This window comes from Rutilus rutilus, assembly GCF_951802725.1.
Source record: "Rutilus rutilus genome assembly, chromosome: 21".
Lineage (NCBI taxonomy): Eukaryota > Metazoa > Chordata > Actinopteri > Cypriniformes > Leuciscidae > Rutilus > Rutilus rutilus.
The window spans coordinates 20,168,561-20,195,502 of NC_140226.1; the positions used below are offsets into that span (position 1 = coordinate 20,168,561).

General features: G+C 37.2%; 4 protein-coding genes across 6 annotated transcripts; 3 read left to right on the forward strand and 1 right to left on the reverse strand.

Annotated features, from left to right (window-relative positions):
• The first annotated feature begins 8 nt into the window (after positions 1-8).
• spdya (speedy/RINGO cell cycle regulator family member A) lies at positions 9-4,304 on the forward strand. Of its 2 annotated transcripts, none has more exons than XM_084392789.1 (7): positions 9-260; positions 537-783; positions 1,674-1,732; positions 1,863-1,948; positions 2,774-2,945; positions 3,036-3,321; positions 3,715-4,304. In XM_084392789.1, exons 2-7 carry the CDS (start codon positions 576-578, stop codon positions 3,774-3,776), a joined length of 873 nt encoding a protein of 290 aa, XP_084248915.1. In that variant the 5' UTR covers positions 9-260; positions 537-575; the 3' UTR covers positions 3,777-4,304. The 2 variants fall into 2 exon arrangements, with proteins under 2 accessions (XP_084248915.1, XP_084248916.1); XM_084392790.1 differs by having other exon boundaries at positions 250-345; positions 3,715-4,246.
• On the reverse strand, positions 4,208-7,219 carry trmt61b (tRNA methyltransferase 61B; the record flags this gene model as incomplete). The annotated part of the gene is made up of 7 exons (XM_084392788.1): positions 4,208-4,348; positions 4,488-4,571; positions 4,701-4,888; positions 5,348-5,439; positions 5,531-5,721; positions 5,867-5,969; positions 6,551-7,219. 7 exons carry the CDS (start codon positions 7,217-7,219, stop codon positions 4,314-4,316), a joined length of 1,362 nt encoding a protein of 453 aa, XP_084248914.1. The 3' UTR covers positions 4,208-4,313.
• On the forward strand, positions 6,667-22,334 carry wdr43 (WD repeat domain 43). Of its 2 annotated transcripts, XM_084392784.1 has the most exons (19): positions 6,667-7,352; positions 8,913-9,139; positions 10,639-10,773; positions 12,706-12,827; positions 12,949-13,069; positions 13,156-13,274; positions 15,979-16,081; positions 16,163-16,227; positions 16,317-16,479; positions 16,561-16,647; positions 18,921-19,046; positions 19,156-19,299; positions 19,416-19,502; positions 19,624-19,655; positions 19,738-19,801; positions 19,955-20,068; positions 20,172-20,238; positions 21,316-21,374; positions 21,457-22,334. In XM_084392784.1, the coding sequence occupies exons 2-19, from the start codon at positions 8,939-8,941 to the stop codon at positions 21,601-21,603; spliced, it is 1,956 nt and encodes a 651-aa protein (XP_084248910.1). In that variant the 5' UTR covers positions 6,667-7,352; positions 8,913-8,938; the 3' UTR covers positions 21,604-22,334. The 2 variants fall into 2 exon arrangements, with proteins under 2 accessions (XP_084248910.1, XP_084248909.1); XM_084392783.1 differs by lacking the exon at positions 6,667-7,352 and having other exon boundaries at positions 8,871-9,139.
• Positions 22,335-24,082: 1,748 nt separating this feature from the next.
• Positions 24,083-26,658, forward strand: gjb10 (gap junction protein beta 10). Its single transcript, XM_084394033.1, has 2 exons — positions 24,083-24,143; positions 24,953-26,658. Exon 2 carries the CDS (start codon positions 24,997-24,999, stop codon positions 25,792-25,794), a length of 798 nt encoding a protein of 265 aa, XP_084250159.1. The 5' UTR covers positions 24,083-24,143; positions 24,953-24,996; the 3' UTR covers positions 25,795-26,658.
• The last annotated feature ends 284 nt before the right edge of the window (positions 26,659-26,942 follow it).

Consider the following 26,942-nt stretch of genomic DNA (forward strand, 5'->3'; position numbering starts at 1 on the left):
GACATGATTCCCGCGCTGCCCAAGGAAGAGCAGGTGCACGTGCGCGCTCCTGCAAATAGCGTGTCTTCCATTTTGAAATATTTATTAAATGTTTATTTTGTTTTAATTTACCTTTAGAAAAAATATTATATTAATGCTTAACACAACAGCAAAAATTAAATCGTACCTATTCCAGTAGTCTATCTAACTTCTAAACACATACCTGAGAGCGCGTGGCACCATGCGCGTGCCATTACTGAGCCGCGGTTTTTTAAACTGAGGTAAATCTGGTTAACAATTGAAAACTCGCTTATATAAAATACATCATATAAACATTTGTATTTATATTTTAGTCCGATAGGAATGGTGAGAAGTCATTTTTATTTTATTTATCTTTCTTTGGATGATAGACTTCAAGACGCCACTTTAAATTGTATATTTAGCAAAAGTCTGTGATTAACTTATAAACAAACAGGAATTCAATAAATACCGAAAAACGCTTGCCATTCTTACTAAAATAAATATCGAATAATCATATAATGATACTATTTACACAGTGGCAGTTCTGTAATATCGGCTGATTTAATCATTGAAACATGATTAAACTGAGCCGACCATGGACCGAAACCGCCCCATCTGGACCTACTCACAGTCTGCAGATCAGGCGAGGCCCGCGGAGAACGAGGCCGACCCCAGCGGGTCGGAACCAGCCGGACTCTTCATCTCAGCAGCCTCGCAGGAAGACGACCGGTCCGACCCTGCTGATCCAGAGGCAGGAGATGGCCGCCTTCTTCAGACTGTTCGGTGGGTTCAGGAATCCTTCTGAACAAAATAAACCTCTGTGTCACACTGGTCACTTTTACATCAGGTTTATTAACTTACTAGTTTAAATCAAAAATTGAAATCATACACTACCGGTCAAAAGTTGTAGATCGATATGTTTTTAAAAGTAGTATCTTCTGCTCACCAAGTTGGTGCTGTTGGTGCTTCTGCTGTTTTCTATGTGAATATATAGTTAAGTGTAATTTATTCCTGTGATCAAAGCTGAATTTTCAGTCTTCAGTGTCACATGATCTCATTCTAAATATGATGATTTGATGCTCAAGAAACATTTATGATTATCAATGTTGAAAACAGTTTTTTACATTTTTATTTCATGATGCTATGATGAATAGAAAGTTCAAAAGAACAGCATTTATCTGAAATGGAAAGCTTTTGTAACATTAAACACTAGGCTACCCTTCAAAAGTTTGGGGTCAGTAAGAATTTTATTATTTTGGGGGGGGGGAATAAAATAAATCAATACTTCTATTCATCAAGGATGAGTTAAACTGATCAAAAGTTACAGTAAAGACATTTATAATTTTAGGAAATTAAATATATGCTGTTCATTTGAACTGTTTTCAACATTGAAAATAATAATGAATGTATTTTGAGCATAAAATCAGCAGAATGATTTCTGAAGGATCATGTGACACTGAAGACTGGAGTAATGATGTTGAAAATTCAGCTTTCATCTGAGGAATAAATTACATTTCACAATATTACGTTTTTTTTTTTTTTTTATTGTTTTTATCAAATAAATGCAGCCTTGGTGAGCAGAAGAGACTTCTTTTAAAAACATAAAAAATCTTTTGACCAGTAGTGTATATAATTCCGTAGAATAATAACGCTTTGATTTGCTGTCTGCTCAGATGATGATCTAATACAGGACTTTCTGTGGATGGACTGCTGCTGCAAACTTACGGACAAGGTAGCAAGATGTATTTTGGTGTATTTATTAATATTGAGTGGTTTATAGTTTGTTCTCGTTGTTGAATTTAGAAAATTGTATATATTCAGCTGTCTCTAAACCCAGTTGTGTATGTCTTTATCTATTATAGTATTTGTTGGCTATGACATTTGTGTACTTCAGGAGGGCTCGTTTCAGTATCAGTGAACACAACAGAATGAACTTCTTCCTTGCCCTGTAAGTTAATCATTCTGTGCTTGTTCTGTACACTGTAAAAAATATCCTGTTAAATTTATCATAAAAAAAGAGCAGCTGTGGTTGTTAGAAATTCACTGTAAAAATACTGTGACAGTGTTTTACAGGATGCATGTATATTTTACAACCTTTCACCATTTTATTTTACAGAATGTTAATATACCTATGTTGAACTACCCAAATCTGCATTTTACCTTAAAGTGTACTGATAACCACCATAATAACAACAATGGTTGTACAATTGAAAGCCACATGATGAATCAGAGTTCATCGTAAGTGTCCATAAAACATGGTCAAAACTCATTAGATTGTGCACAGGGTCAGAGTCAGGCTAACACTTAAAATAATAATGCAAAAAACATTAACTAAATAACAGAAAATGTAGCATAAACACCCTAATACATTACAGATATAAAAAATTGGAGGAGACAAAACTATTTAAAAAATAATGTGATGTCATGCAGGGACTTCTGGGAATGTCTTTTACTGTTTTTAACTGTAAATTATTTGGTAATTAATTCTGCAATTCATATTTTTTACTTTCAGAAGCCAAACATTTATACATATGTGGTTAACTATTTACAATTTTCCACAATAAGTGGTAAGGTAACTTGCAGTTAACCAACTAACAGGTTTTTACTCTAGCATTTTTCTGTATTTACAGTATGTAGGGTTGTACTTGAGCTTAGCGATGTTAAAGTTCTTCAATAGAACTGCGATATGTAATTATGAGCACAACAGAGAAGTCCTATTTATGGGTACAGCCTTAATTCCTAGAGTCTGTGTGTTACATTTTTCATACTCTAGCTATCTGGCAAACACAATGGAAGAGGATGAGGAGGAGACCAAATATGAGATCTTCCCATGGGCTCTGGGAAAAAGCTGGAGGAAAAATTTCCCACGATTCCTAAAGCAAAGAGACCAACTGTGGGCACGCATAGAGTACCGAGCTGCTGTCAGCAGACGATGCTGCGAGGAGGTACGCAGCTCACTAAACATGCACTGTAAATCATTTTAGAAGTTTCTGGTTCTGAAAAATAGCTCTAAATCACTTTGTGCTTGATTGCAGGTGATGGCTATTGTTCCAACTCATTTCATCTGGCAGCGTGAGCGTGCAGAGCATCACAGTGGTGCTCAGAGGTTGTACCAAAACTTTGAGGGGATCCACATTCCCCGCGGGCCTTCTGCCTCTCCAGAGCCTTGTTCTCTCTGTGCTAAGACCTCTGCTGTTCCTGTGCCTCGTCCATCCTCTACTGTGGCTCGTTCTTCATCTGGACCCCCGAAGACCAAATCTTCACAAAGGCCCAGTAAGATGACCAAAGCTCAGCTCACCTTTAACTGCACAACTACAGCAGGTAAATGAGTGTGTGACGCCCTCTAGTGGTGTAAAGCAAAAATTTATGGAGTGCACCACTACTTTTTATGACAGATGCGTACTTTTACTTACATTTACATTTATTCATTTAGCTGACGCTTTTATCCAAAGCGACTTACAATTGCTATATATGTCAGAGGTCGCACGCCTCTGGAGCAACTAGGGGTTAAGTGTCTTGCTCAGGGACACATTGGTGTCTCACAGTGGATTCGAACCCGGGTCTCTCACACCAAAGGCATGTGTCTTATCCATTGCGCCCCACTACCCACCACCCACTTAGGCAACTGCAGCTGAAATTCTTTAATTTGATCTGTACTTATCCCTCTGTAGAAATATTTACAGTTGCCATTTTTTCTCTTATGCATATTTACAGGAAGTGATGGGGTCAGCGAAATGTGTCAAGATCATTCGATGGACTGGATCAATGAAGAGTAGCTTGATTGCATAACATTAAACCGATCATATTTGCCTGTTGTCTATATCAGAGGCACTTCAACAGAATTTCAGACTCAAAACTGACCTTAAAGAAATGTACAGCATTGGTGTGAAAAGAGTAATGGTCATGTACATTGTTCATATAAGATCTAAAGAATATTTCAGAAAATCCTCTCACTATGTGAAGGTTTGTACATGTATTTTACTGTATCATAATCCTCATCAATATTTATTTATTTATTTGTTATTGTTGTACAAAGTACTTTTCTATTTCTGTAGTGTGCACTTACTGTCAGAGAGTCTGTATCTTAAAGTATAACATTTGCCTGATATAAATATGAATGTGAATGAACACCTATGAAATGAATTGAGCAGATATTTAGATTCAATATACTCTGTCTTAAATACTCAAGAGCATGAAAGAAAAAATGTACAATAAAAAAGACTTTTATTGGACAAGTTTATTGATAAAGCGTATATATATATATATGAGACACTGCAGCTTTGTACTCTTGTATGCACATTAGTAGTGAACATCTATTTCAAGATCTTCCGTAATTTTATGAGGAAGGCTGAAAAGAAACACATTCAAAATCAGGTACATTTCAATCACATACAAAATACCTAGAGAACGTATACTACTACTATTTCTATTAAACATGCATATACAAGCTATTGGAATACACACAACAATGGAGAGCTGTAACTCACCTGAATGACCAGTCTGTTCAGGATGAGGACGTGCAATGTACGGGACATCTCCAAACGGCACCGGATCTTGACAATTCAAATCCCCTTAAACACAGACAGGTTAGCATGATTCTAACCAGGAATGATTTGTGCTGATGTTTGAAGTTTTGTGTTACACAAGCAATGCAGAATCTGTGATTTGTATGATACGAGAAGGACCATGTTATAAATCACCTGCTGTGTCTTCACTTGGTTCACATTCATCATCTTCATGTGGAGCTTTTCGTTTGTTAAATGTTCCATCCTTTTTGAGTGACGGGCCAACAAGCCAATCCCTGTACTGAACCTCAACAATGCGTTCACACACCAGAGGAAGGGCGGAGCATCGCAGACCCTCCATCAGATCAATGACCTGTGTGATACTGGCAACAATATCAAGAAAACATTATTGATACATTCTATACACTACTGTTCAAAATTTTGTAGTCAATAAGATTTTTTTTTTCTAAAGAAATTAATACTTTTATTAAGAAAGGATGCATTAAATTGATTTAAAAAAAAGTGTGGTTCCCACAAAAATATGTGGCACAACTGTTATCAAAGTGGATATAATAAGAAATGTTACTTGAGCAGCAAATTAGAATGATTTCTGAAGTGACTGAAGACTGGAGTAATTATGATGAAAATTCAGCTTTGCCATGACAGGAATAAAGTACATTTTGAAAAGTTTTTAAATTGTAACATAATTTCACAATAAGTTTTTACTGTACTTTGATTAAAAAGACTTTCAAAAAATCGTATTGACCCCAACATTTTAAATGGTAGTGTGTACGTATAAGGTTTACATTGTTGCTTTGTGTATGCACAGAATGTTGTATTACTTTGCTTGATAAACAGCACACACAGATCCAGGATGGAGGTGAGGAACCACAGCAGGTAAGGTCAAATGTGGATTAACCATATCCAGAGCGACCTAACACACAATAAGTCTTTCATATACAGACAGAAAATTATTCTTATATTATGATAAAACATAAAACACATCACAGGGTGTGGCTCCTCACCGAGTTAAAACCCCGCCCAGCCAGAAGAGGACCGGCAGATATGAGGTCTCCATGGTGAAAGTGAACATTATCAGGCCATTCCTCCCCTCGCCGAAGACTCCACGTGGACCGCCAACGCTTGTAGTTTAATACAGCAACTCTGTGATGGTCCTCTCTTATCTCCACACTCAAAACACTTCCTTTAAAACCCACTGATGACACAAGCATAAATTAATCCTACAGTAAGTGATATACTGCAATGCAATAGTATACCCACTTCTACAATACCCTCATAATCAGGCGACTCATTACATTGCTTTTAATGAGCACTTAAAAGATGGAGGAAGACTCACACACCTGCCCTGGACAGGAAAAGGCTCATAGCACCAGATCCAGAGCCTGATTCCAGAACACAATCTCCTTCGTTCACATCCATCATTGTCAACATCGCACTGGCGTCCTGCAGAGGGAAGAGATTCGAGAGACTCTTTTGTTTTCATTGGCATAAAACTCATGATGGAACCATCAAGTAAAAACTAATAACATATTATTTTCCTTACATCTTGAATGCATGTAAACTACCTTTCAAACGTTTGGGGTCTGTAAGATTTTTATTTGATTAAAAAAAAACCAGTAATGTCAATGATATTAAATATTACAATTTAAAATTAAAATAACTGTTTTTTGTTTTGTCAAAAATGTCATTTATTCCTGTGATAGCAAAGCTGAATTTTCAGTATCATTACTCCAGTAATAAAATCTGGAGTAATGATAAAAAAAATAATAATAACAATTTAAAAGTCTTTGTCACTATTGATCAATTTAATGCAGCATTATTGAATGAACATATTGGCATTAACATAAGTAAATGAACCCGATCTTACGGTAGTGTCACTGTATTTCTAAAGTTTAAATAAATAAATGACCAGATTTAATAATCGTCACATCACTGACCCGTATGCATGCAAACAGTGCAGATATTACAGATTCACTGATGTGTAGATGACTGACTGCTGTTTTGTGATGACGATCATTTCTTACTTTAGGGTATGTAATAGCTGGCCCTCTCTTCATGAAGAGAGTGAACTCATCCAGGCTGGGTCGGCGAATGAGAATCGGGATTCCCATTGAAGTGCGTATGATGCTTCCATCAGGACGCCCCTCCATGTCCTCATGAGCTATAAATCCCCAGCTACTATGGAGCTTCGTGCCCTCCTTTAGCTGGAACATCTTCCGAAACTCTAAACGTCTCTTTCGACTGAACTCGGCCAGTAGAGTCTCTCCGAAACATATTTGCCTTTCCCCAGGAACACACACATGATGTGGCGCAGTAGATTGAGGTTCCTCTGTTGCCTCTTCTCGCTCCTTCCCCAGACTCTGAGTGTCATGTTCAGCCTCATTGTCTCGAGTGTCCCGTAGTTCCCAAACCTCTTGACTCAGACTGTCTTCAGGCAGCAGTTGACTGACTCTCTCCAGTGGGGACAGAGGTCGACGTCTTCCAGACAAAGAAGTTCTTCGAGAGAACGGTGGGAAAGTGGACACAGGTGCATCTGAACCCTTGTCAGAATCATTTGGGTCAGTCCCAAAGCTCCTCGCGCCACAGAGAAACGGTTTAATGCGAACCACACGATGTCTATACAAACACATGACATGGACTTTGGCAAATTTACGAGTCATGAATGAGAGACCCAAATGCAATAAAACCGTCATGGTTTTGAGTTCAAGAAAGAATGACTTGAAGGATGAAGATGGTACACTTTTGAAGGCTTAATTGGTTCTTCTTACCACACAGAGAGCAGAAACATCACACACAGCAGCTCTTGAGACCAGAAAAGACGTACTGGTAGGAACTCGCAAATCATGCATCATATAATTAACTACAATTACCTCTACACAATAACCTTTGTCAAAACAATAAAGTCAAACAAATGTGTAGAAAATAGATCATTTCAAACGACCTGTAATAATACCGAAATATTTCGCTATATAATTATTTACTGGCTGGATACTAGCGTAAATGGCAACTTAATCTGTGTCCATTATGTTAGAAGAAAAACAATCCAGCATGATTCAAAGGGCGCCGCCATGATGGAAAAGACGTCACTGACAGATGCAGTACTACCTGGTCACCGGTAGATGGTTTCTGTCTCTTAAACTTGTTCAGATTTGTCTGTCATTGTCCCGATTCAGTTTTCCTAATTATAAATATCTTTAAAGGATAAAATATAGCTATTTACGAGGGTTGTATGAGTAGGTCAAGGGAATTATTTTCTTAAAGCCTATTTAATATTAATAGTCTATGTGTATGTTTTCTTTATTATAAATCTTAATCACCTTATTAGCTACTGTTATGTACTGTTTTTACTGTTGAAACAATACATTTCTTTACACAAAACAAATAAAAATAAATAAGTAAATGGTAACACTTTACAATAAGGTCTCATTTGTTAACTTAGTTAAATTTGTTAATGTATTATCTAGCATTAACGAACAATGAGCAATGCATTTGATACAGTAGGCCTATTTATTAATCTTTGATAATGTTAGTTAATAAAAACCCAGCTGGTCATTGACTGTTCATGTTAGCTCACAGTACATTAACTAATGTTAACAAATACAAATTTGATTAAGTAGGCTATGCATATATGTTGAAATTAACATGAACTAAGATTAATGCTGTAGACATATTGTTAATTCTTAGTTCGTTAACTAAAGTAGTTAACTAATATTACCCAATGAAACCATATCGTAAAGTGTTACCAAGTAATATATATATAAAAAATCTTTGCAGCAACATAAACAAATTATTGTACTCGTTTATAAACGTACATGTATCATATTTAAATAAAATAAATTAAGCTTTTTAAAATAAAACGTAATTGTTAAATGGAACTATCTGTTAAATTCACATAAATGTTAGTATAGGCTATTTAAATACTAAATATACATGAAGACACATGACTCATAATTATTTAGAATAATTACATGTACAAAATAAATATGTAACCGTTTCCATTATATGTTACAGAATGGGAATTCTGATTAAATGTCTATTATTTCTGTAGCAGTTATATAGTTTTAATATTTTCTGTTACAGTTAGTACTGTAAATACATATAAAAACAATTTAAAACGAAATATACTTAACTTAGGTACTATTTAGTAAAGCACATTAATTTCAGTTATAGAAAGCAAATGAAAATTGCATTTGATGATAACTCAAAGATCATTCTCAACTTCCACTATAACAAAATTGGAGAATGAAACTTCCGCGTCCGTCTGTGGTTGGTGAAAAACAATGCCACGCCCACAGAACCCAGGAGGGCCAATTAGCGTTTCCGTGGCGCCTGTGCAGCTGCGCATGTGCGCGTTGGAATTTTCTCTCACACGTGTTTCCCGTGAAGCAGACGGACGCACGCGGACTGGTAAGATGGCGGCGGACGGAGGCCGAGCTGCGCTACCCTGCGCCTTCAGCCCCAAATCACAACAGTTTCTGGCTCTCTGCGCACAGGACGGGAGACTACGGATTTGGAATACCGAGAGCAAAACTCTACAACAGGAATACGTGCCTTCCGCGCACCTGAGCGCAGCCTGTACCTGTGTGACATGGGGACCGTGCCGAGCAGTTCAGGTAACACACAGTGTTCGGGGTTCAGTCGGGGGATGCGGCCTGTTGTATCGCAGTGCACCGTTGCAGAGTCTTCGGGTCGCTTTGACTGTGTATTTACCCAGCATATGATCATGAAACTGAACACTGATAATTTGACAATGTATTTCCTGGGTGCTTTAGAGCTGCGCCCGTGGAGTGCGCTGCGCACATGTTGCGTGTGGCACATGTTCAGCCGCAGGCCTCGAGACGCGCAGATCCAACACTATATTCATATATATTGTCAACATAAAACCTTTAAAGTCACTACATTGATTCCAGAAGTTCAACTACATGCGCATATTGGGGCTCGTAAACATTGTTATAGTCGTCTGTTGGTTGTCTGAGGCTAATAACGTAGGCTAATAAGTTGATGTTGGCTAAAGTGATGATTCCCTGCTATTTATTTTATAACTAAAAAAAGCAATGTCAACATCTCTTTTAGTGTGTTATTTTTGTGTAGTTTCAATTATCAGTGTTGTATTTAAATGTATTTTATCAAACTAGCACATGGTCACATGGCTGCACAACCCTAACTCGTGAACTTTCTCTTGATGCTGTTTGTAAAGCGTCTATCAGAAATCAGTCTTTGTCAAACTGATATATAGTAACACGCGGAACGTCATAGTAGTTGATTCTAGCTAGTGTTGGAGAAAGTTGGTCAAAAACATATTTGACAAGTAACTCTTCCATTGTTACTAGTAACATATATTAAATGTTTGACTTGGAGTTATTTTCTGTTTGTGATTCAGATATCAAACACTAACTTACTAGTTCTAGTAACTTACTAGTACTCACAGGCTTACAACTGTCCTTGATTTTAATGTTGAATTTTCTGATTGGTGTTTTCGATGTAAACTCTCTTTATCATTTGTTTTGCGGTCTTTCTTGCCTTTTAGATATTTATCTTGTTGTACAGCACAATGACCAACTACTGTTGCTTTTATTGTGCTATATAAATAAAAGTTGATTGATTCATTGATAGTTTTTCCTAATTTTGCTTTGTACCTGTGGGTTTGCTATTTATTAGCTATTAAAAGTACGTTAGTTGTAACTGTGCAAGTGGTATTCATAACTGCTCCAATTTCCTAGTGCAAATGGATCCTAGTACCTATATAATAGTCAATTACTGGTAGCTACTAGCTAGATATCCTTTTTAATACTTAATAAATAGTCCTTATTAAAACTTAAATAGTTTGTCACCAGTAACAAAACATGCTAGTTTTAAGTACCAGTATCAAACAAAGTTTCTAATGAAATTGAGAACTTGTATTTTGATTATTTGCTAGTAATGTTAGCTCTCGATAGGTTACATACATTAGTCTTCTTAATGGAAATGACTGGGTAAACAATGTCCTGTAGGAAATGTTTGAATATTATTCATTATATAACAAATTTCAAAGTTTTCCTTTTGGATATCACTCAAAGGCAGAATAAATGGTAATTAATGGTAATAATTTTCTTTTTCTGTGTGTGTGCTTTAGGATGTTCCACAGAGGAAGAGGAGGAAATGTGAGGCCGGGTCGGCAGTTGAGCAGACAGATCTGTTGGCTCTGGGCACTGCTGCTGGGTCTGTCCTCATCTACAGCACATTGAAGGGAGACCTGCATTGCACTCTGGTAAGAATTCACCAACAGCTGGTCCTTATGATATTTGGCCAATGCATCTCAAAGATTTAAAGGGTTAGTTCACCCAAAAATGAGAATTGTCATCAATTACTCACCCTCATGTCGTTCCAAACTAGGGATGTTAACGATTAATCAACGATTGATTAATTGTTGTTAATACATTTAATTGCTAAAACGATCGTCGATTAAGCAGGTTTGTGCGTGTGCTGCTCAACCTCGAATCTGTACCGCTCGCTTAATTTTTCCTTGTGTCTGCTTTACATGAGTTATGTTTGGGACCATTTTTCTACTAGTTACATCTTCATCATGACTATAAGTTTGCGTGTGCATTTGCAGCCTTTTGTTTCGTGTAAGTGTAAGTTGTAATATTGTTTATTTTGTGTAGGCCTATCTATATCTGATATAGGATGCATTTGGTTAAGAATTAATGTGGTATAAAGAGCACCGGTGATCAGCTTCAGCGCATGCAGCTCAAACAGCAATGCACAACTAATAATGACTATGACTGGGACTGTCATATTACATTAACATTATAGAGAGAACAATATTGTAGTAAAACATTTGGGTTATTGAATTATTTGGGTTTAGTTGCCATGTTTCATCGCGTTGCTCCAAGAGCACGCGCGTCCACAACGTGAGGCACATATTCTAAACAGCATGTAAATTAGTTCAAGTTCACTTGTACATTTGTGCCATTTTGTGCAGATATAAATGGTAATATTATGTTTATTTTGTATGCATCTGATTAATCTCTTCAAGTAATGTACTAGCAAAGGGCTTCAGTTTACCGGTGTTCATTCAGTGCGCACAGCTCAAACTGCAATGCACGACTAATAACTGATTGGACTGTCATATTACATAACATTAATGAGAATGCTATATTAATAAAAAGTTGTGAATTCATTGGGTTTAGTTGCCGTTTTCAGTGCATTGTTCCAGGAAGAGCACGTCCACAACAGGAGTACACATTCTGATAAGCACGCATCTGAGGCGGCGTTGGTGACATGTTGTATTACTTGATATATTTGATTATTAAATAAGTAATTTAATAAATGATCAATCACATCGACTCATTTTACAATCCTTCATTTAGATTAAAAACCCTTCTCATTAATTTGGTGAGGAAGTGCCGTTTTGAGCAGCATTTGCACACCCTGTCATGCTGTTGGCTATATGCTATTGCAGTATTAAGGCTAACGATTAATTGATTGTTAATTTAAATGACGATCGAACATGGGAATTTGTGTAAATTGACATCCCTATTCCAAATCCATAAGGCTTTCGTTCTTTGGAAAAAACAAATAAAGATATTTTTAATGAAATCCGAGAGATCTGTCAATACATTGAAAGTCTATTCAACCAAAACTTGCTTCAAATCATAAAATAAAGAAAATATGGTTGAGCTTCTGTTTGCCACATTTGAGTGCTCAATGAATTTTCGCTGATCAAAGTTTATATGTGAATGAGTCTAAATTTAATCTGTTCATCATATAGGCCTAAAGCAATTGTGTCTCTTTAGAAGACTTGCATTAAACCACTTGATTCATATGGATTTATGTTATGTCTTTATAAATGTTTTTATGCGTCATAATTTTGGGCGAATAGACTGTCATTGGAGAGACAGAAATCTCTCAGATTTTATAAAAAATATCTTAATTTGTGTTCCAAAGTCTTATGGGTTTGGAATGACATGAGGGTGAAAAATGAAAACAATTTTTCATTTATGGGTGAACTATCCCTTTAAGGGAAGTTTTGTGAACTACAGTGGACTTGAAAATGGCAAGCAAACAGCACACGTTACTTCCATAGGTTTGTAATACCCAGGGGAGAAAGTAGTTCACTTAACTAAAAAAATACTCAAATTAGTGATTTCTGTTAATTTAGCTGAAATTAAGAATGTTTAATGATGTCTTATCCTCTCAGGATGGAGAACACAGTGGACCAGTGAACAGTGTCCAGTGGCATCCAGAGGACTCTGTGTTATACAGTGGCTCAGATGACACACACATAGCCGAATGGGACCTGCAGAAAGGAAAAGTTAGTTGGTGAGTGTGTGCACTGCAGTTATTTGTGTTGGATGTTTGACCAAAATGGGTTTCTTTTGGTTTTATTCAACGTAAAAAATTTTTTGCATCTGATTTACAAGCAAACATGTTCTGTGTTCAGCAAATGGAAGGCAGACAGATCAGCCGTCAGCAGCTTGTGTATAAGTCCAGATGGAAAGCTGCTGCTCTCGGCAGGAATGATCATCAAGATGTGGAACCTGGAGACTAAGGAAGTGTACAGGGTGAGTCTGACCTCTATGCTGTAAGCAGCCACGGGTAAATAAAAACAGAAAAGTTTCAGATTTAACAATACCTCCCAAATTTGCAGAAATTCACAGGTCACTCTACCATGGTAACAACTCTCTGCTTCGCCACAACACGACCCCCTGACAGCAATGGGATGTACTTTCTGTCAGGAGCTGCTCACGACAGGCTCCTGAGTGTGTGGTATGTTACACCTTTACTAGCTAACCATAGCACACAGAAATAAACCCATAATGATTAACCATTAATAATCTAATCTAATAATTAGGGATGCGCCGATCCCAATACCACCATTCTTTGTCAGATCGGGTATCGGTCAGTGGTGCGTTTCCCGTACAACGACGTAACTCACTGTTTAACTACCATAGTACAATGCATCGTTGAAGAAATCAGCTAGCTAGTTCCGAAACCGTATTGTCGTAAATTGGTCGTTCAACCACATTGGTTAATGTCACCCAGGTGGAGTAATAACTACTTTTAATGAACTATTTTCTCATTTTTCTCAGTTATTTTGATTTATTTCCAGATTCAAGCTAGGCTCATTCTTACATAGTAGAGCATGTTCAAAAACGTCAATTTAAATCTCTTGACAAACTAAAAGACGTAAATGACATTTGTATGTATTCTAAATAAGACACAGATTGCACTGAATGTCAGCTTGCTTACTTTGCTCAAGATAAGGATTTGAGTCCACACGTCATGCAAACAAGAAACTATGCTTCTAACCACAGGTCGAGAGCTGTCGTTCCAACTACACAACTTTGCGACACTGTTTGCGAATGTTCGTTGGAACTATAGTTTCGGGAAACACTGACTTGTTGAACTATGCTGATAACGACGGAACTTGCGACCTTAGTTGGCTAACAATGCTTTTGGGAAACGCACCCCAGATGGGACCTATCCAGATCCGTTATTGTGCGTATACTATTCGGTGTTATTGTTAAGCCTCAAAAAAGGCACAGAAACATTATAAAGCACCATCAACTTTGTTCTAAAGCAATTCTATAGTTTAATGTGACATAGAGATGAATATTGAAGTCGTTAAATTCAAGTTGATGTCAGTGCTGCCCTCCGCTGCGGCTGTCAGTCATTCTCCATTCAGCACTCAAACTTGCTGGAGTTTATTGCTGTTCATGTAACTTTCTCCCCGGGTGTCTTTTAGATCACAACACTGGAGTAGAGAGCACTTTGAATTATTCTTCACGCGCATAGTAACTGAAATCTAAAACCGAAAAGGCTCAAACTTTTGCAATGACAAAATACTACGCATCAATATCTCTTCCCTTTTTGCTTTGAACTTTTTAATGCGATGTGCTTGGACTCCATGTTGCTTCAACCGCATCATTATGCGCATACTTGTTTTTCATAAATTTATTTTACAACAATACAATTACAATGTAACAATACAATCTAACATTTTACCAGATTTAGTGCTACACTTATTCACTTATTGGTTTTCCATCTCACTAAATGTTTAGATTTAATACAATTATTGTGCACTCAGGAATTTTCTAGAGTAACTTTTGCTGCAGATTTTTCCACTAATCTATTTTATAATAGTATTTTGTAATGGGTTATGATCATAATTTTTTTATTTGTTGTTTTTCTTTATAATAATCTTAAACACACTAAAGAGTAATTATCAGTTCAACACAGGTATAGAAATTCTACCTTTTTTTATTTTATTTATTTTTTATCACGGCTGATACTGATACTGAAAAAATGGTGTCGGTGCATCCCTACTAATAATCGTGTTAAATTATTGTGATAGTTCACCCAAAAATTCAAATTACCCCATGATTTACTCACCTAGGTGACATTCTTCTTTCAGACAAATAGTCAGTTACAAAAATAAAATTCCTGGCTAATCCAAGCTTTAAAATGGGAGTGAATGGCTGGTGAAAATTTGAAGCCCAATAAATTGAATCCATCCATTATAAAAAAAAATACTCCCCACGGCTCTGGGGGGTTAATAAAGTCCTTCTGAAGAGGAGCTATGTTTTTGTAAGAAAAATACCCATATTTATAACTTTATAATCTAAAATAACTAGCTTCCGCCAGATGATCGTACGCATACTATTCAAGTCGACTTGCGCCACAAGTGTAACCAGTGACGCGTGTAGGATGTAGGAGTGTCATAAGCTTAGATGCCTCTCGCGGTTTAAACAAATTCGGCTGTGCACCAAACTGAAGCTCCTCTTCTACTATATAGAAAGAAGTAATTGAATTAATAAAAATATGCGATTAGACTAATGGCTTAAATGAACAACTACTAATCGACTAGAAAAAACTTTAGTCAGTAATTAGGACATTCTGGGTTGAGCGAGCGGCGCTCAGTGCTCCATTCCCACCATGAAATGATTATTTTGCTTGGGCAGGACTAAGTGAGCGGAGCATAATCTTCAGAAAGGCACTCTCCGCTCTGGAGGAAATATTACCACTCTGGTGTGAGACTAATGTGTTCTTTCTTTGTTGTCTGAGAGTTGATTGACAGCTTTTAGGTTCGTTATTGGCGTCACCCTCTGGTTAAATGAACACGTCATCACCGCATCAGCACCGAAAACACAGGGATTTTTTAAAGACAATAATCACAACCAATTCGATATTCTAAAATTAAATCAACTAATCAAAAATTCTAAAATCGTCACTCATCCCTAATATACACCTAGGATGGCTTCAGGGTGAGTAAATCATGGGCTATTTTTCATTTTTGGGTGAACTAACCCTTTAACCAAAACAATTGTGATCTATGATTGATTTTTGCCATAATCGAGCAGCTCAAATTACAACTAAGACTGCTGGTTCATGATATTGTAAAAAAACAAGCTCATAGAAATCTGAGGCTCAATAAACTGATGTCTGATTTAGTTCCTTCTGTGCTCCTCAGGCAGGTGAGGTCCGATGGCAAGGACAAGAACTCTGTGGTGTCATTTACTCTGACAGATGAGCCCCAACACATAGATCTTCAGACATCCAGCCACAAAGAGGAGGTGAGGATTTAATGTGCTTAATCATTATCCATGATTGGAGTTATGTGCTTAGGTTTTGACTCCTCTCTGTATGTTTCTCAGGCTATGAGGTTAGCAGTGGTGTGTAAGGATGGTCAGCTTCATCTCTTTGAGCACTTTCTGAATGGGTGAGTCTGTCCATCTTCCATTTATCCATGTGAATGGTTATTCTTTAAAACAGTTCAGTGAAGCTCATATTGATATTTTTCTTCCTCAGGATATGTAAGAAGCCACTGTCACCAGTGTGCTCCCTGCAGGTGTCCACTATGAAGGGAGACTCGCCTGTGCCAGTGCCTCTGCTCGCAGCAGCTTTGTGTGCAGACAGACAGAACCTAAAGCTGGCATACGGACATCACCTGCAACCTGTCATGGAGAAAACGGTAAGCACAGCAGAAATTGATCATTGATTTAAGTGGGTTATTCAATTGGTCAATTTTCTAACATGCCATCTCTTCCCACAGCCATTTAACACGTCAGAAAGACATGCGTGCTTAGTCCGAGACGTACTTTCCACACTTTCTCTCTCTGTAGACATGGCTGTCTCCAAGGTAAGACCCCATATGTGCCATCAATAAATGCTTTGTTACTTATTGGTCATTTGACATTCAATTTCAAACAGTTTCTGCAGTGTTGCATACCATATTTGTAAAACTATTAACCCTTTAACGCGTATGATCGCTAGGGATGGGGGATATATTATTGTTCTCCTCACGATAAGAATTAGTCTTCCTGCGATAATAACGATAAAGCCTTCTTGATGACGTATTTCTGTTTGGGACCCATTCGCAGCTCATGTGCAGAGCGAAAACAACTATGGCGGAAGGCAGACGTGAAGCTGAGGTGGAGTTTATCGCTAAATGAGGAACTACCTCTGCAATATGGAACTGGTACACACAGATATATTTTCACTCGCCAAACACTGACTGAACGCTTGAGAGTTTTGCTCTCCGTCAAGCGGTCTGTAAAGCAGTGTGAGGCGCCCGACTCGCACAAATATTGTGATCTCATTTTAAGTCTCTTTATCTCCCATCCCTAACGAGCACACCGGTGTGATCAGTCTTGGCTGGTCCCTGGAGTGTATGATCACACAGGTGTGATTAGACCGTTCAGTGCATCATGTGATCAGTTGCTAAGTTCAAATGTGCTTTCATATGTTGGCTGGAGCTGAGTCAGAGACTCGCTCTGCGCTTTTCATATATCACAGCTATTCAGTGTTTAACCACATAAGGTTTATTTTTGGTTTCAGACATTTAAATACTCATAAGTACTGGCAAAACAATACATTTATGTAAAATACACAGTCTATGAAAGCGACAACAATGATAATTTTCAAATATAAATTGGCGAGGTGTTTTATTCATATCAGATACACATTGTGTAGGTAACTATAATGTTTACTCTATTATTCTCCCACTTCACCGGCCACTTACTTTCATGTATTTCGGGAGAAGTGGATGAATTTGTGTTGTAAATCTGACCCATCCAATTCTCTGAATTGCGGCACAAACTAACATGGCGGTGCCCATCGCTCGTTATAGGTCAACCAACATGATCATTATAAAGGTTTTTAAATGACAAAATACATTTATCTGCACGTATTTGAGAATCGGAATATCAGGTAGGTGATGAAATGGTTTACAAGTTTGTGAATATTCTGAATAAAAAAGGAAATTAAAGCGATACATCAGTCATACAGCGCTATTGTGGCTACGGTGTGTCTCGTGACAAGCATGACGCGACGCCATGGAAATTAGATGATACGTTAACTCTGGGGGCTTAGCTAGAATATTTTAAACTTGCGTGTTAAAAAGGGTTTAAAACTGCTTTGTTTCTGATTCTGTATAATTACACATTCCTTTCTTTAATCTTCTACCTGAGATATTTGTAACATTTCTCACACTGCAGAACAATTTAAGTGAACCGCAAAAAGAAAGAATGAATGAAAAAGGTGATTTTTTTAAAATAGTGAAATATTTTGAACAGGGGTGTCCAAACTCGGTCCTGGAGGGCCTTAGCTCTAACTTGCCTCAACTCACCTGCCTGAAGTTTCTAGTATACCTAGAAAAACCTTGATTAGCTGGTTCAGGTGTGTTTAATTGGAGTTAAAGTTATACTTTGCTGGACAGTGGCCATCCAGGAGCAGGACTGGACACCCCCTTGATTTAGAAGAAATGGTAACCAGTTACAGCATATGAAATGTACACTACAGTTCAAAAAGTCGACAAGATTTAAAAGAAAAGTCTCTTAGACTCACTAACGCTGCGTTTGTTTAATCAAAAATAGTTATTTTAAAATATAATAATTTTCCACAACATTCACTATTTTAATTTTAAAGCTGACTTTTCAGCAGCCATTACTCCAGTCCCCAGTGTCACATGATCCTTCAGAAACCTTTTTATTTTGCTGATTTGCTGCTCAAGAAACATTTCTTACTGTTATTATCAGTGTTAAAAAGTTATTTTTGTGGATAACCTTGGAAACTGATGCAGTAAAAAAAATTGAATTCTTTGAATAGAAAGTTTAAAAAAACAGCATTTACTTGAAAGGGAAATCTTATGTGACAATGTAAATGTCTTTACTGTCACTCAAATTAATGCATCTTTGAATAAAACTGTAGATTTTTTGAAAGAAAAAAGTTCCTGACCCCAAACTTTTAAACGGTAGTGTATGTGTAAAGAAAGAAAAAAAAACTCTAATCGAATTGTTAAATAAGTTCATGGACAAATTAATAAATCAACTACCCATTTCCCCTGTAACACTGGTACGGTAATGGTTTAAAACGGTTTATTGACTGTGCATTAATTTGAACATCATCTTCTAGGTGAAGACACCAGTTGTTAATCAAAAAAGCAAAGTTTTAATGCCAGGACTAACAGGACACAAGGCACCAATCAAATTAACTCCCAATGAAGGCGAGAAAAGGAAAAAAGAGGCCAGTACCACAGAGGTAAGACTCCAGACAATTTGTGTAAAATGTTTAAATTATATCCCCCAAGAATTAAATTCAGGAATTTCTTCAATCGAATATATGAAAAATCCTCTCCATCATACTCTAGTTGTCTATCGAGGAGCGGTTGGAGCAGATTGAGTTGAGTGGAGGCAGGAAGGGTGCTGCTAAAGGCTCGTCCTCCCTGCAGACGGACAGCTTTGCTGTACTGCTTGTTCAAGGCCTAGAGAGCAAAGACGAGAAGATCCTTAATGTAAGTTACACTCCTCTCGCTACAAACATCATACACAACAGATTGTTGTTTGTTCATAGATCCTTTGTCAATGAATGTTGTTCATGTTCTCATTCTGATTTGATTCATTCTAACAGAAAATATTTCAAACCAAAAAAGAGATATTGATAAAGAACACTGTTTCCCGGTTACCACCCCCAGCTATCCTGCCATTGCTGGAAGAGGTATGTCGACATTGTTAAATAGTATTAAGTATTTAAACCAACTACAAAAATCTTACTGACCCCAAACTTTTGATTAGTGTATATTATATACATTTAAATTATTCTATGGTTGTTTCTTTAGCTGTCCAGAAGACTGCAGGGGCATCCGTTCGCGTGAGTATATTTTTACTTTTTGTTCCTTTTAAGGTTTTAAGGCATTCAACTTTTTGTAACGTGATTCTTTTACTGTGTGCAGGGCCTTGCTTATAGTTCAGTGGTTTAAGGCTGTACTTACACAACACGCATCATACTTGTCTTCGGTAAGTGCGTGTGTACATCTATAACTGTCAATAGATTTGCATTATCCAGATCTTAAAGGTGCGCCAGTGCTTATTTAGTCTTATCCATGGTAGTAATATTTCTCACTTTTTTGCGGGTTCCTCATTTGGTCTGTTCGTCTTGTTTCCCCATAGCTGCCGGATCTAGTGTCTCAGTTGGGCTTGATCTACCATATGATTGAGAGCAGGGTAAAGTTATATCATCAGCTCAACAGGCTTCATGGCAAATTGTTCCTGCTTATGTCACAGGTGAGCTGCTCAAACACAAGCAACCAAACAAATGGCTTAAAGGAATAGTTCACCTAAGAATAAAAACATAGATTTCTCTCACTTTTGCATATTTTTCCACTAGGTGGCGACAAGCAGCAGCGCTCAGAAAACTGATGTTGATCGCACAGCAAAACTGGTTTATGAAGAAGGTAATGAGCCCTTTTATTTTTTTAGAAAGTTTGTTTTTGTAGTAAAATACACTCAAATATAATAACCAATAAAATTGTAGTTTAATCACTTAAGAAGTTTAAATAGTTCTTGATTAGTATTTTAATCAAGATTAATAAGAGGGTATGCATTGACATCACTTTCCCACCGGAACACGCCCCCTCAGCTGGACTGAGTGGCAAAAGAACTGCTGCATGACTGGATTTTATAGGGGAAACAGCGAAAACGTGAATAAAACGAACGATTATCAGTTTAAACTAAAGGAATATACTAGTTATAATGTTCCTTACAACTTACCCAAGATCCAGTAATATTGCCATGCAGCCATGTGCCTGATTTCGACACCGGGGAAATAAAGCAAATTTGCCTGTGAACGCTTTATATGTATATAGGTAGGTCTAAATCTGGGTGATCACTTATCAATGTTATATACATGTTGTCCAGCTCTAAAACTTGTATAGTTTTTTTTCTTCCAGTGTTTGTTTAAAAGCATTCAATTATGCGGAATATAAGATGATAAATATTTAATTGAGTTGTCAATACAATATATAAGGTATGCTTTTACCCCGTCCTCAATATTCAGCATATTGACAAAATGCAAATCCACCTTTCGCTGCCTGCATCCAGTTGTTTCTGTGAATTGCATTGATCCATTTGCTTCTCTTTTGTGTAGCTTTCGGCAGTCTGTAAAATACCTCAGGTTTTGTCTAATCTATTTAGACAGTAAATTGTCAAAGCTCTTTCCCGTTTTAGATGTGGTGTGTTTTTCACAGCATTCACACTGAAAACCAATGCCACTCAGTGGGCAAAAGTGCAGGCACTCCGGCCGATGGTGATGTCGCGCGCATACCCTCTATTGAGTCGCTGACTAAAATATCTTAATATATTTGATCATTCTGTGTAAATGTATTAGGTTTAATCTTAATTACTTCCGTGTTCTTTTGTTGTTCTTAATTATCTTAGTGTTTATTGGTGTACCCAGTTCTACTGATTTTACCCATCAAAATGGCATTGAATATTAACATGGCAAAAATAAATAAACTTCCTTTTTTCTACAGAGTCTTCAGATGAGGATGAAGATTCAGGAGATGAAGGGCGTCCTGAGGATGACTCTGATGTAAGATGCTCTCTGTTTTTCCTTCTATGGTGTTTGGAGTGTGGCATTATGGGATTATTCTCATGTTGACTTGTCTTTTCAGAACTGGGAGGAGGATGAGACTGCAATGGAATTGACAGAAGACAAAAAGAACCACAAAGAGGAGGATGAAGAGGAAGATATGAAAGATGAATCAAAAGCAAATGGTGATTCAGATCTGGACCCTGAAAATGAAAGCGAGGAGGAATAATACCCCCAAAAAATCACCCTTGCATTTATATATGATTTCATTTTATTTTTCATTTTGTTGAATTTTATTGTAACAAAACGAAAGGTTATGTTTTATAGAATTCCGATAGCCAATGCAGCCTGGACTTGTGGTTGTCTTTCTCAGAACAGTCATGAAGGGCATGTGACCCTCACTCTGGGTGACTGACAGCTCCTCGTGCAGAGAGAGAGCACACACACATTTGAGGTCCATTCGGGTCACTTTTCCTTTGACCTCTAACTGCCTCTGTTTTGTTGCCCAACTACAATGGGATACTGTGGTTTTCCCAAACCAAATCCCCCTCGATCCCCCTGCTCGATTGCATCCTTAAACAGACGTCCAATGTCCCGGTGGTCCGAGCATATGAGCTGATCATGATTATGCTCATCAACATTGTCCTCTGCTCACATCTTTGATTTATGTCGTCATTGCTCTCTCTGTCACAGTCATTACTCATGTTTGATTTCTGTGTCCTGTGTGTGATTTCAGATGAGGTTTTTTACACCCTCTGCAGTCATTAACCCAGTTCTTGGTCTTGAGAACAAAAAATGTGAACTTCTCCCATTACAACATGAATATTAAAAACACAAAACCAGAGGTGTGTACGTTAATTATACAGTGGTTGCAGTTAGCGTCAACCAAAACCTTTCATGCAAACTATATATCGGCGACTGTTGTACAGTTTAAATGAAATAAATACTGCTTTGTTCTCATCTCTTGTTTGGATTCATTTCATCTGACATTTTCTTTCCTGGCTCTAAATGACAGCAATGATGTGAAATGTCTCAACCTGAAGACTGTCTGTATGCATGTAAATATGTTTTATATATATTTATTTCTCTCTAGCTCTACAAAAAGTAATGGGAATTTGTAAAATGTTATGCTTGGCTCTAAACGATTTCTTCAGCTAGAATTTACTGGGGGTTTTTTGTTGTTTTTTTGCAATCTATGTTAATTGTTTTTTATAAACGCTTATTCAGTAGTTAAAAATGACTGGAAAAATATGTTAAAGATGAAAATTCCTGGTTCATTAACAAAAGAAATTAATGGGTCAATAATTGTTTCTATCTAGTCGGCACAAATGATTTACAGTTTTTAGGATACAGTTGCTCTTCCTAGGTGCTCTTGTGTAATGGTACATCTCAAAAATGTTTGAATATTATGAAGTTCTTTTTTTGTTGTTGTTGGTAATTTAATTATACAATTTATTTTAGATTTATTACATGTAAAGAAAAATATTTCTAGCCTTTTTTTATTTTTATGATTATAGTGTACAGCTCATCAAAAATATTAAAATATGTCCTAAGATCAATCAAAAAAGGATTTACAATACAGAAATGTTCAAGTTCTGAAAAGTATGTTAATTTATGCAATAATTGACTGAAAAGAGGACTTTGGACCACTTAACAGTCGAGTTTTTTCTTCTCAAGGCTGCTATCACCCCTGTTACTTGTGTACCTTTTCTTGCCACACTTCTTCCTTCTAATCAACTTTCTATGAATAAGGCTATGCTTGGCGATGACCTCCTGTGGCGGATGTCGATGATCGTCTTCTGGACAACTGCAGCTCAGGCACATTTACACACACCTTAATGTTTTCTCCTGACCATAGATGGCGCAAAATATCATCTCAGCAGTTTTGATGAATGGCGATGCTATTTTTTGTGTCATTGAAAAACGGATTTCAAGTGGATGAACATTTCAGACATCTTTGCTTTGACTAACACCTATAGTTGAGTGAAATCATTCAATTTGCATTCGGTGTTGCTATTATGACATAGTCATAGAATAATTTTCCGTTTCAGATGAATCTCTATTGGTGGTATTCTACTTTATCTGTCATCGTTTATTCAATTATTATCAACTAATTATTTTGTCAAAATAAAAATGTATTTAGTATTTTACATTATAATGACACTTTAAAAAATACAAAAATATTAATAAGAATTATATCAAATGTATACAATCCGTAAAAGTTTATCCAGGGGCTGTTTTACCCCAACTTAACCCTCTCTTCATATTTGAAATTTTGTGCTATAACTAAATTAGCAAATGTCACAATGGCTGATATATCTAAATATGTTACAATTTAAAAGTAAATTCACATTGTTTACTTTCCCCATCCTACCCTACTGTATTGTTAAATGTTATCAAACTTAAAATGAAATATTCTAATATTTTGAGATACGACTGTTGGCCGTATCGACATTTAAAATAAAAATGTTGCTTGATATATTTTAGTTTACGTGTTATGATGAGTCAAGAATATTATTAAATATATGAAATATATTATTACTTTTTCTTTAAAAAACTGATGACAAACATTTTTATACAATTTTTGAGACACATCAGTTGGTGGCGTCAAAGCGTCGTTCATGATGTTCTCCACTAGGCGTCGATGTGTACACTTCATCACACGTGCCACGGTTGTGTTTGGTTTAACGCCCGCCGCAGTTCGCCAGCCCGACCCTGTAGAACACAATCACGGCTCCTTCAGTGTAGACGACTGTGAATTCTCAGACTGTAAGTATACACTAAATAATCCTCCGTTTGCTTGTTTTACTAATGCATTTGGTCTTAATATATAAAGATTATCAAGTCTCATCTACACATTCCGTAAGTTTTTTTAAACAGTCAAAAACTTTTGAAGATGGCTTTTGTAGATACATCACGTTAGCCTATTTGTGAATCGAGTCGACAGTTTAAAATGTTCGGCGATTGTGCACAATATAGCTACACATCATTATAATACCCGTCTCAATATATTTATTCCGTTTAACCGCATCCTATAAATTGGAAATATAAAGGCATTTCTAAACTACTTGCCTGAATAGTGAAACACAAGGGGATTTTTTTAACCTAAATATTGTCTTGTTTATTCTAATAATTGTTTGATCATAACTAATTTTATGTTAAAAGACATAAAGCATGCGATGTTAAGTGAACTTTTTTTGGTGGGCAAACGCTGCTTAAGTGAACGTTTAGATAAATGCTTATTGCGCCTCCTTCATTCAGTTGTATTTAGTATCATTATATAGTAATATAAATGACTGTACATCACTAGGAATTATTTTAAAAGCGACATAAAGTAAGTAAATGTTATAAGGTACTGCTTGTAATTATAAGCCTGCCTTCAAATTCAACACTTTCTAAAAGATTAAAGACCCCCTGCTTTAATATCAAACTTTGAATGATCACAGATGATGTGTAGTTTAACTTTGTATATCAAAAACGACCTAAATAAATTGTAATGTGTGGTAACGGCAAGTTTCTTTGAGATGTTTTGTCTAACTCTCTCTCTTTCTCTCTCTCTCTGCACCCCTCCCTTCCAGGTGAGAGGTATTCAGGTGAGATAACCTGATCGCTCGCAGGTGCCATGAATTGGGCTTTTCTTCAGGGTCTCCTGAGCGGGGTCAACAAGTACTCCACCGCGTTCGGTCGTGTCTGGCTGTCCATAGTCTTCCTTTTCAGGATCATGGTTTTCGTTGTTGCTGCAGAGAAGGTGTGGGGCGACGAGCAGAAAGACTTTGCGTGTAACACTGCTCAGCCTGGCTGCCACAACGTCTGCTACGACCACTTCTTCCCGGTGTCCCACATACGACTGTGGGCGCTGCAGCTCATCTTCGTCACCTGCCCGTCATTCCTCGTGGTCCTGCACGTGGCGTACCGCGACGAACGCGAACGCAAGCACCACCTGAAACACGGTGACGACTGTCAGCGGTTGTACATCAACACCGGAAAGAAGCGCGGTGGTCTTTGGTGGACGTACGTCCTCTCGCTGGTATTTAAGATAGGAGTGGATGCGACCTTCGTGTATCTGCTATATCACATCTATGAGGGCTATGACTTCCCCTCTATGGTGAAGTGTTCTGAGTCTCCCTGCCCCAACGTGGTCGACTGCTTCATCTCTCGGCCCACAGAGAAACGAATATTCACCATCTTCATGGTGGTGTCAAGTCTGGTGTGCATCCTCCTCTCGCTCATCGAGACGCTCTACCTGGTGGGCAAACGCTGCTTTGAGTGCGTCCACAGGGTGCAAGGGTCACGGCAGGTAAACAAGGCAAGGTCCATTGCAAACATGAGGGGCTCAAATACTCTTTTAGAGGTAAACAGCAAGAAACTGGTGAGGAATGACCAGCCAGCGCCAGCATACAGTGTGGTCATCTCATCCTAAAGAAAACTTGAAGAAAAAATACTTTGTTCCAATGTGGGACTCCAAGAGATGGAAAATGTTCTTCACGTTCACCACGATGTGAACTCGAATCAGACTGACTCAGTGGGCGGTTGGCAATAGAGGAAGCTGCTTGTATGCTTACCCTATATCCACTGGATCTTTTTGCTGGAAAAAAAAAAGTTGTGGCCTGATAAACAACATTGTATATTTGAAAAGTTTATATGGGTCAAAACGCCATCATTCAGGATGACACTGTCTTTAGTCTGACTTAAGCAAGTCAGTTCAGGGTTTTGGGTGTGGTGTGGCTTCTGTTAGGCCAAGCTCCAGAACACCAACGGGCACTTTGATCAAATAGCTAATACAAAATATTTGGTATAAGACCAGATTAATAGTAATTACTATTAATTACTACATATTTGTCAGTTTTTCAATTGACACGAACAAGCAAAACGTGACTGTAATTGATGCTAACTCACATATTTTAATATTTGTTCAATTGTACTTTTTTTTTTTTTTTTTTGCAGGAAACAAAAAAAGCCATTATCTATGAAAACCTGTTTCCATCTTAATATTTCACAATCTGTCATCATTTACTCATCCTCATGTCATTCTGAACCCATTCGACTTTCTTTCTTCTGTAGAATATAAAAGACTTCAGAAGAAGGTTTAAAATGTTTTTGTCCATATAATGAAGGTAAATGGGATACAAACCACATTGTACCCTATCTTTTGTGTTCCACAGAAGAAAGAAAGTCAGACAGATTTAGAATGACATGGCAGTGAGTAAATGATCACTGCATTTTTATACATTTTTATTGAGTCATTTTTGAGTTGACTATCCCTGTGAATATCAGAATTCTAACTCACAGTGTGACTTTATATGTCACAATGTGGCCTTATTTTAGTTTAAACACATCTCAATTTCTTTCTTTGAGGCGGAAACAGGCTTCCATAATTATCTTCAATCGGCTTTTACTTGTAAAATTACTTGTAAGGTTTTATTCTGTTGGATGTAAGAACAGCTTGCAAAGATGTCTGCATTTCTTGTCCATCTATTCACAGTCATCACACAAAGCACATGCTGTTAAACTCAACACATTTTTACAAATCCTTTCTTTTGTAAACCTAGAAAGTGAGCCCTAATTTAT

What these genes read in the sequence shown, in the direction of transcription:
- spdya (XM_084392789.1), top strand. Translation starts at nt 576, where the DNA reads ATGATTAAACTGAGCCGACCATGGACCGAAACCGCCCCATCTGGACCT. An exon ending in ATGAACTTCTTCCTTGCCCT is followed by an intron (nt 1,949 to 2,773) that starts GTAAGTTAATCA and finishes TTCATACTCTAG; the next exon opens with CTATCTGGCAAACACAATGG. An exon ending in GCAGACGATGCTGCGAGGAG is followed by an intron (nt 2,946 to 3,035) that starts GTACGCAGCTCA and finishes GCTTGATTGCAG; the next exon opens with GTGATGGCTATTGTTCCAAC.
- wdr43 (XM_084392784.1), top strand. Translation starts at nt 8,939, where the DNA reads ATGGCGGCGGACGGAGGCCGAGCTGCGCTACCCTGCGCCTTCAGCCCC. An exon ending in CATCCAGCCACAAAGAGGAG is followed by an intron (nt 16,082 to 16,162) that starts GTGAGGATTTAA and finishes TATGTTTCTCAG; the next exon opens with GCTATGAGGTTAGCAGTGGT. An exon ending in GTCCTGAGGATGACTCTGAT is followed by an intron (nt 21,375 to 21,456) that starts GTAAGATGCTCT and finishes TTGTCTTTTCAG; the next exon opens with AACTGGGAGGAGGATGAGAC.
- gjb10 (XM_084394033.1), top strand. Translation starts at nt 24,997, where the DNA reads ATGAATTGGGCTTTTCTTCAGGGTCTCCTGAGCGGGGTCAACAAGTAC.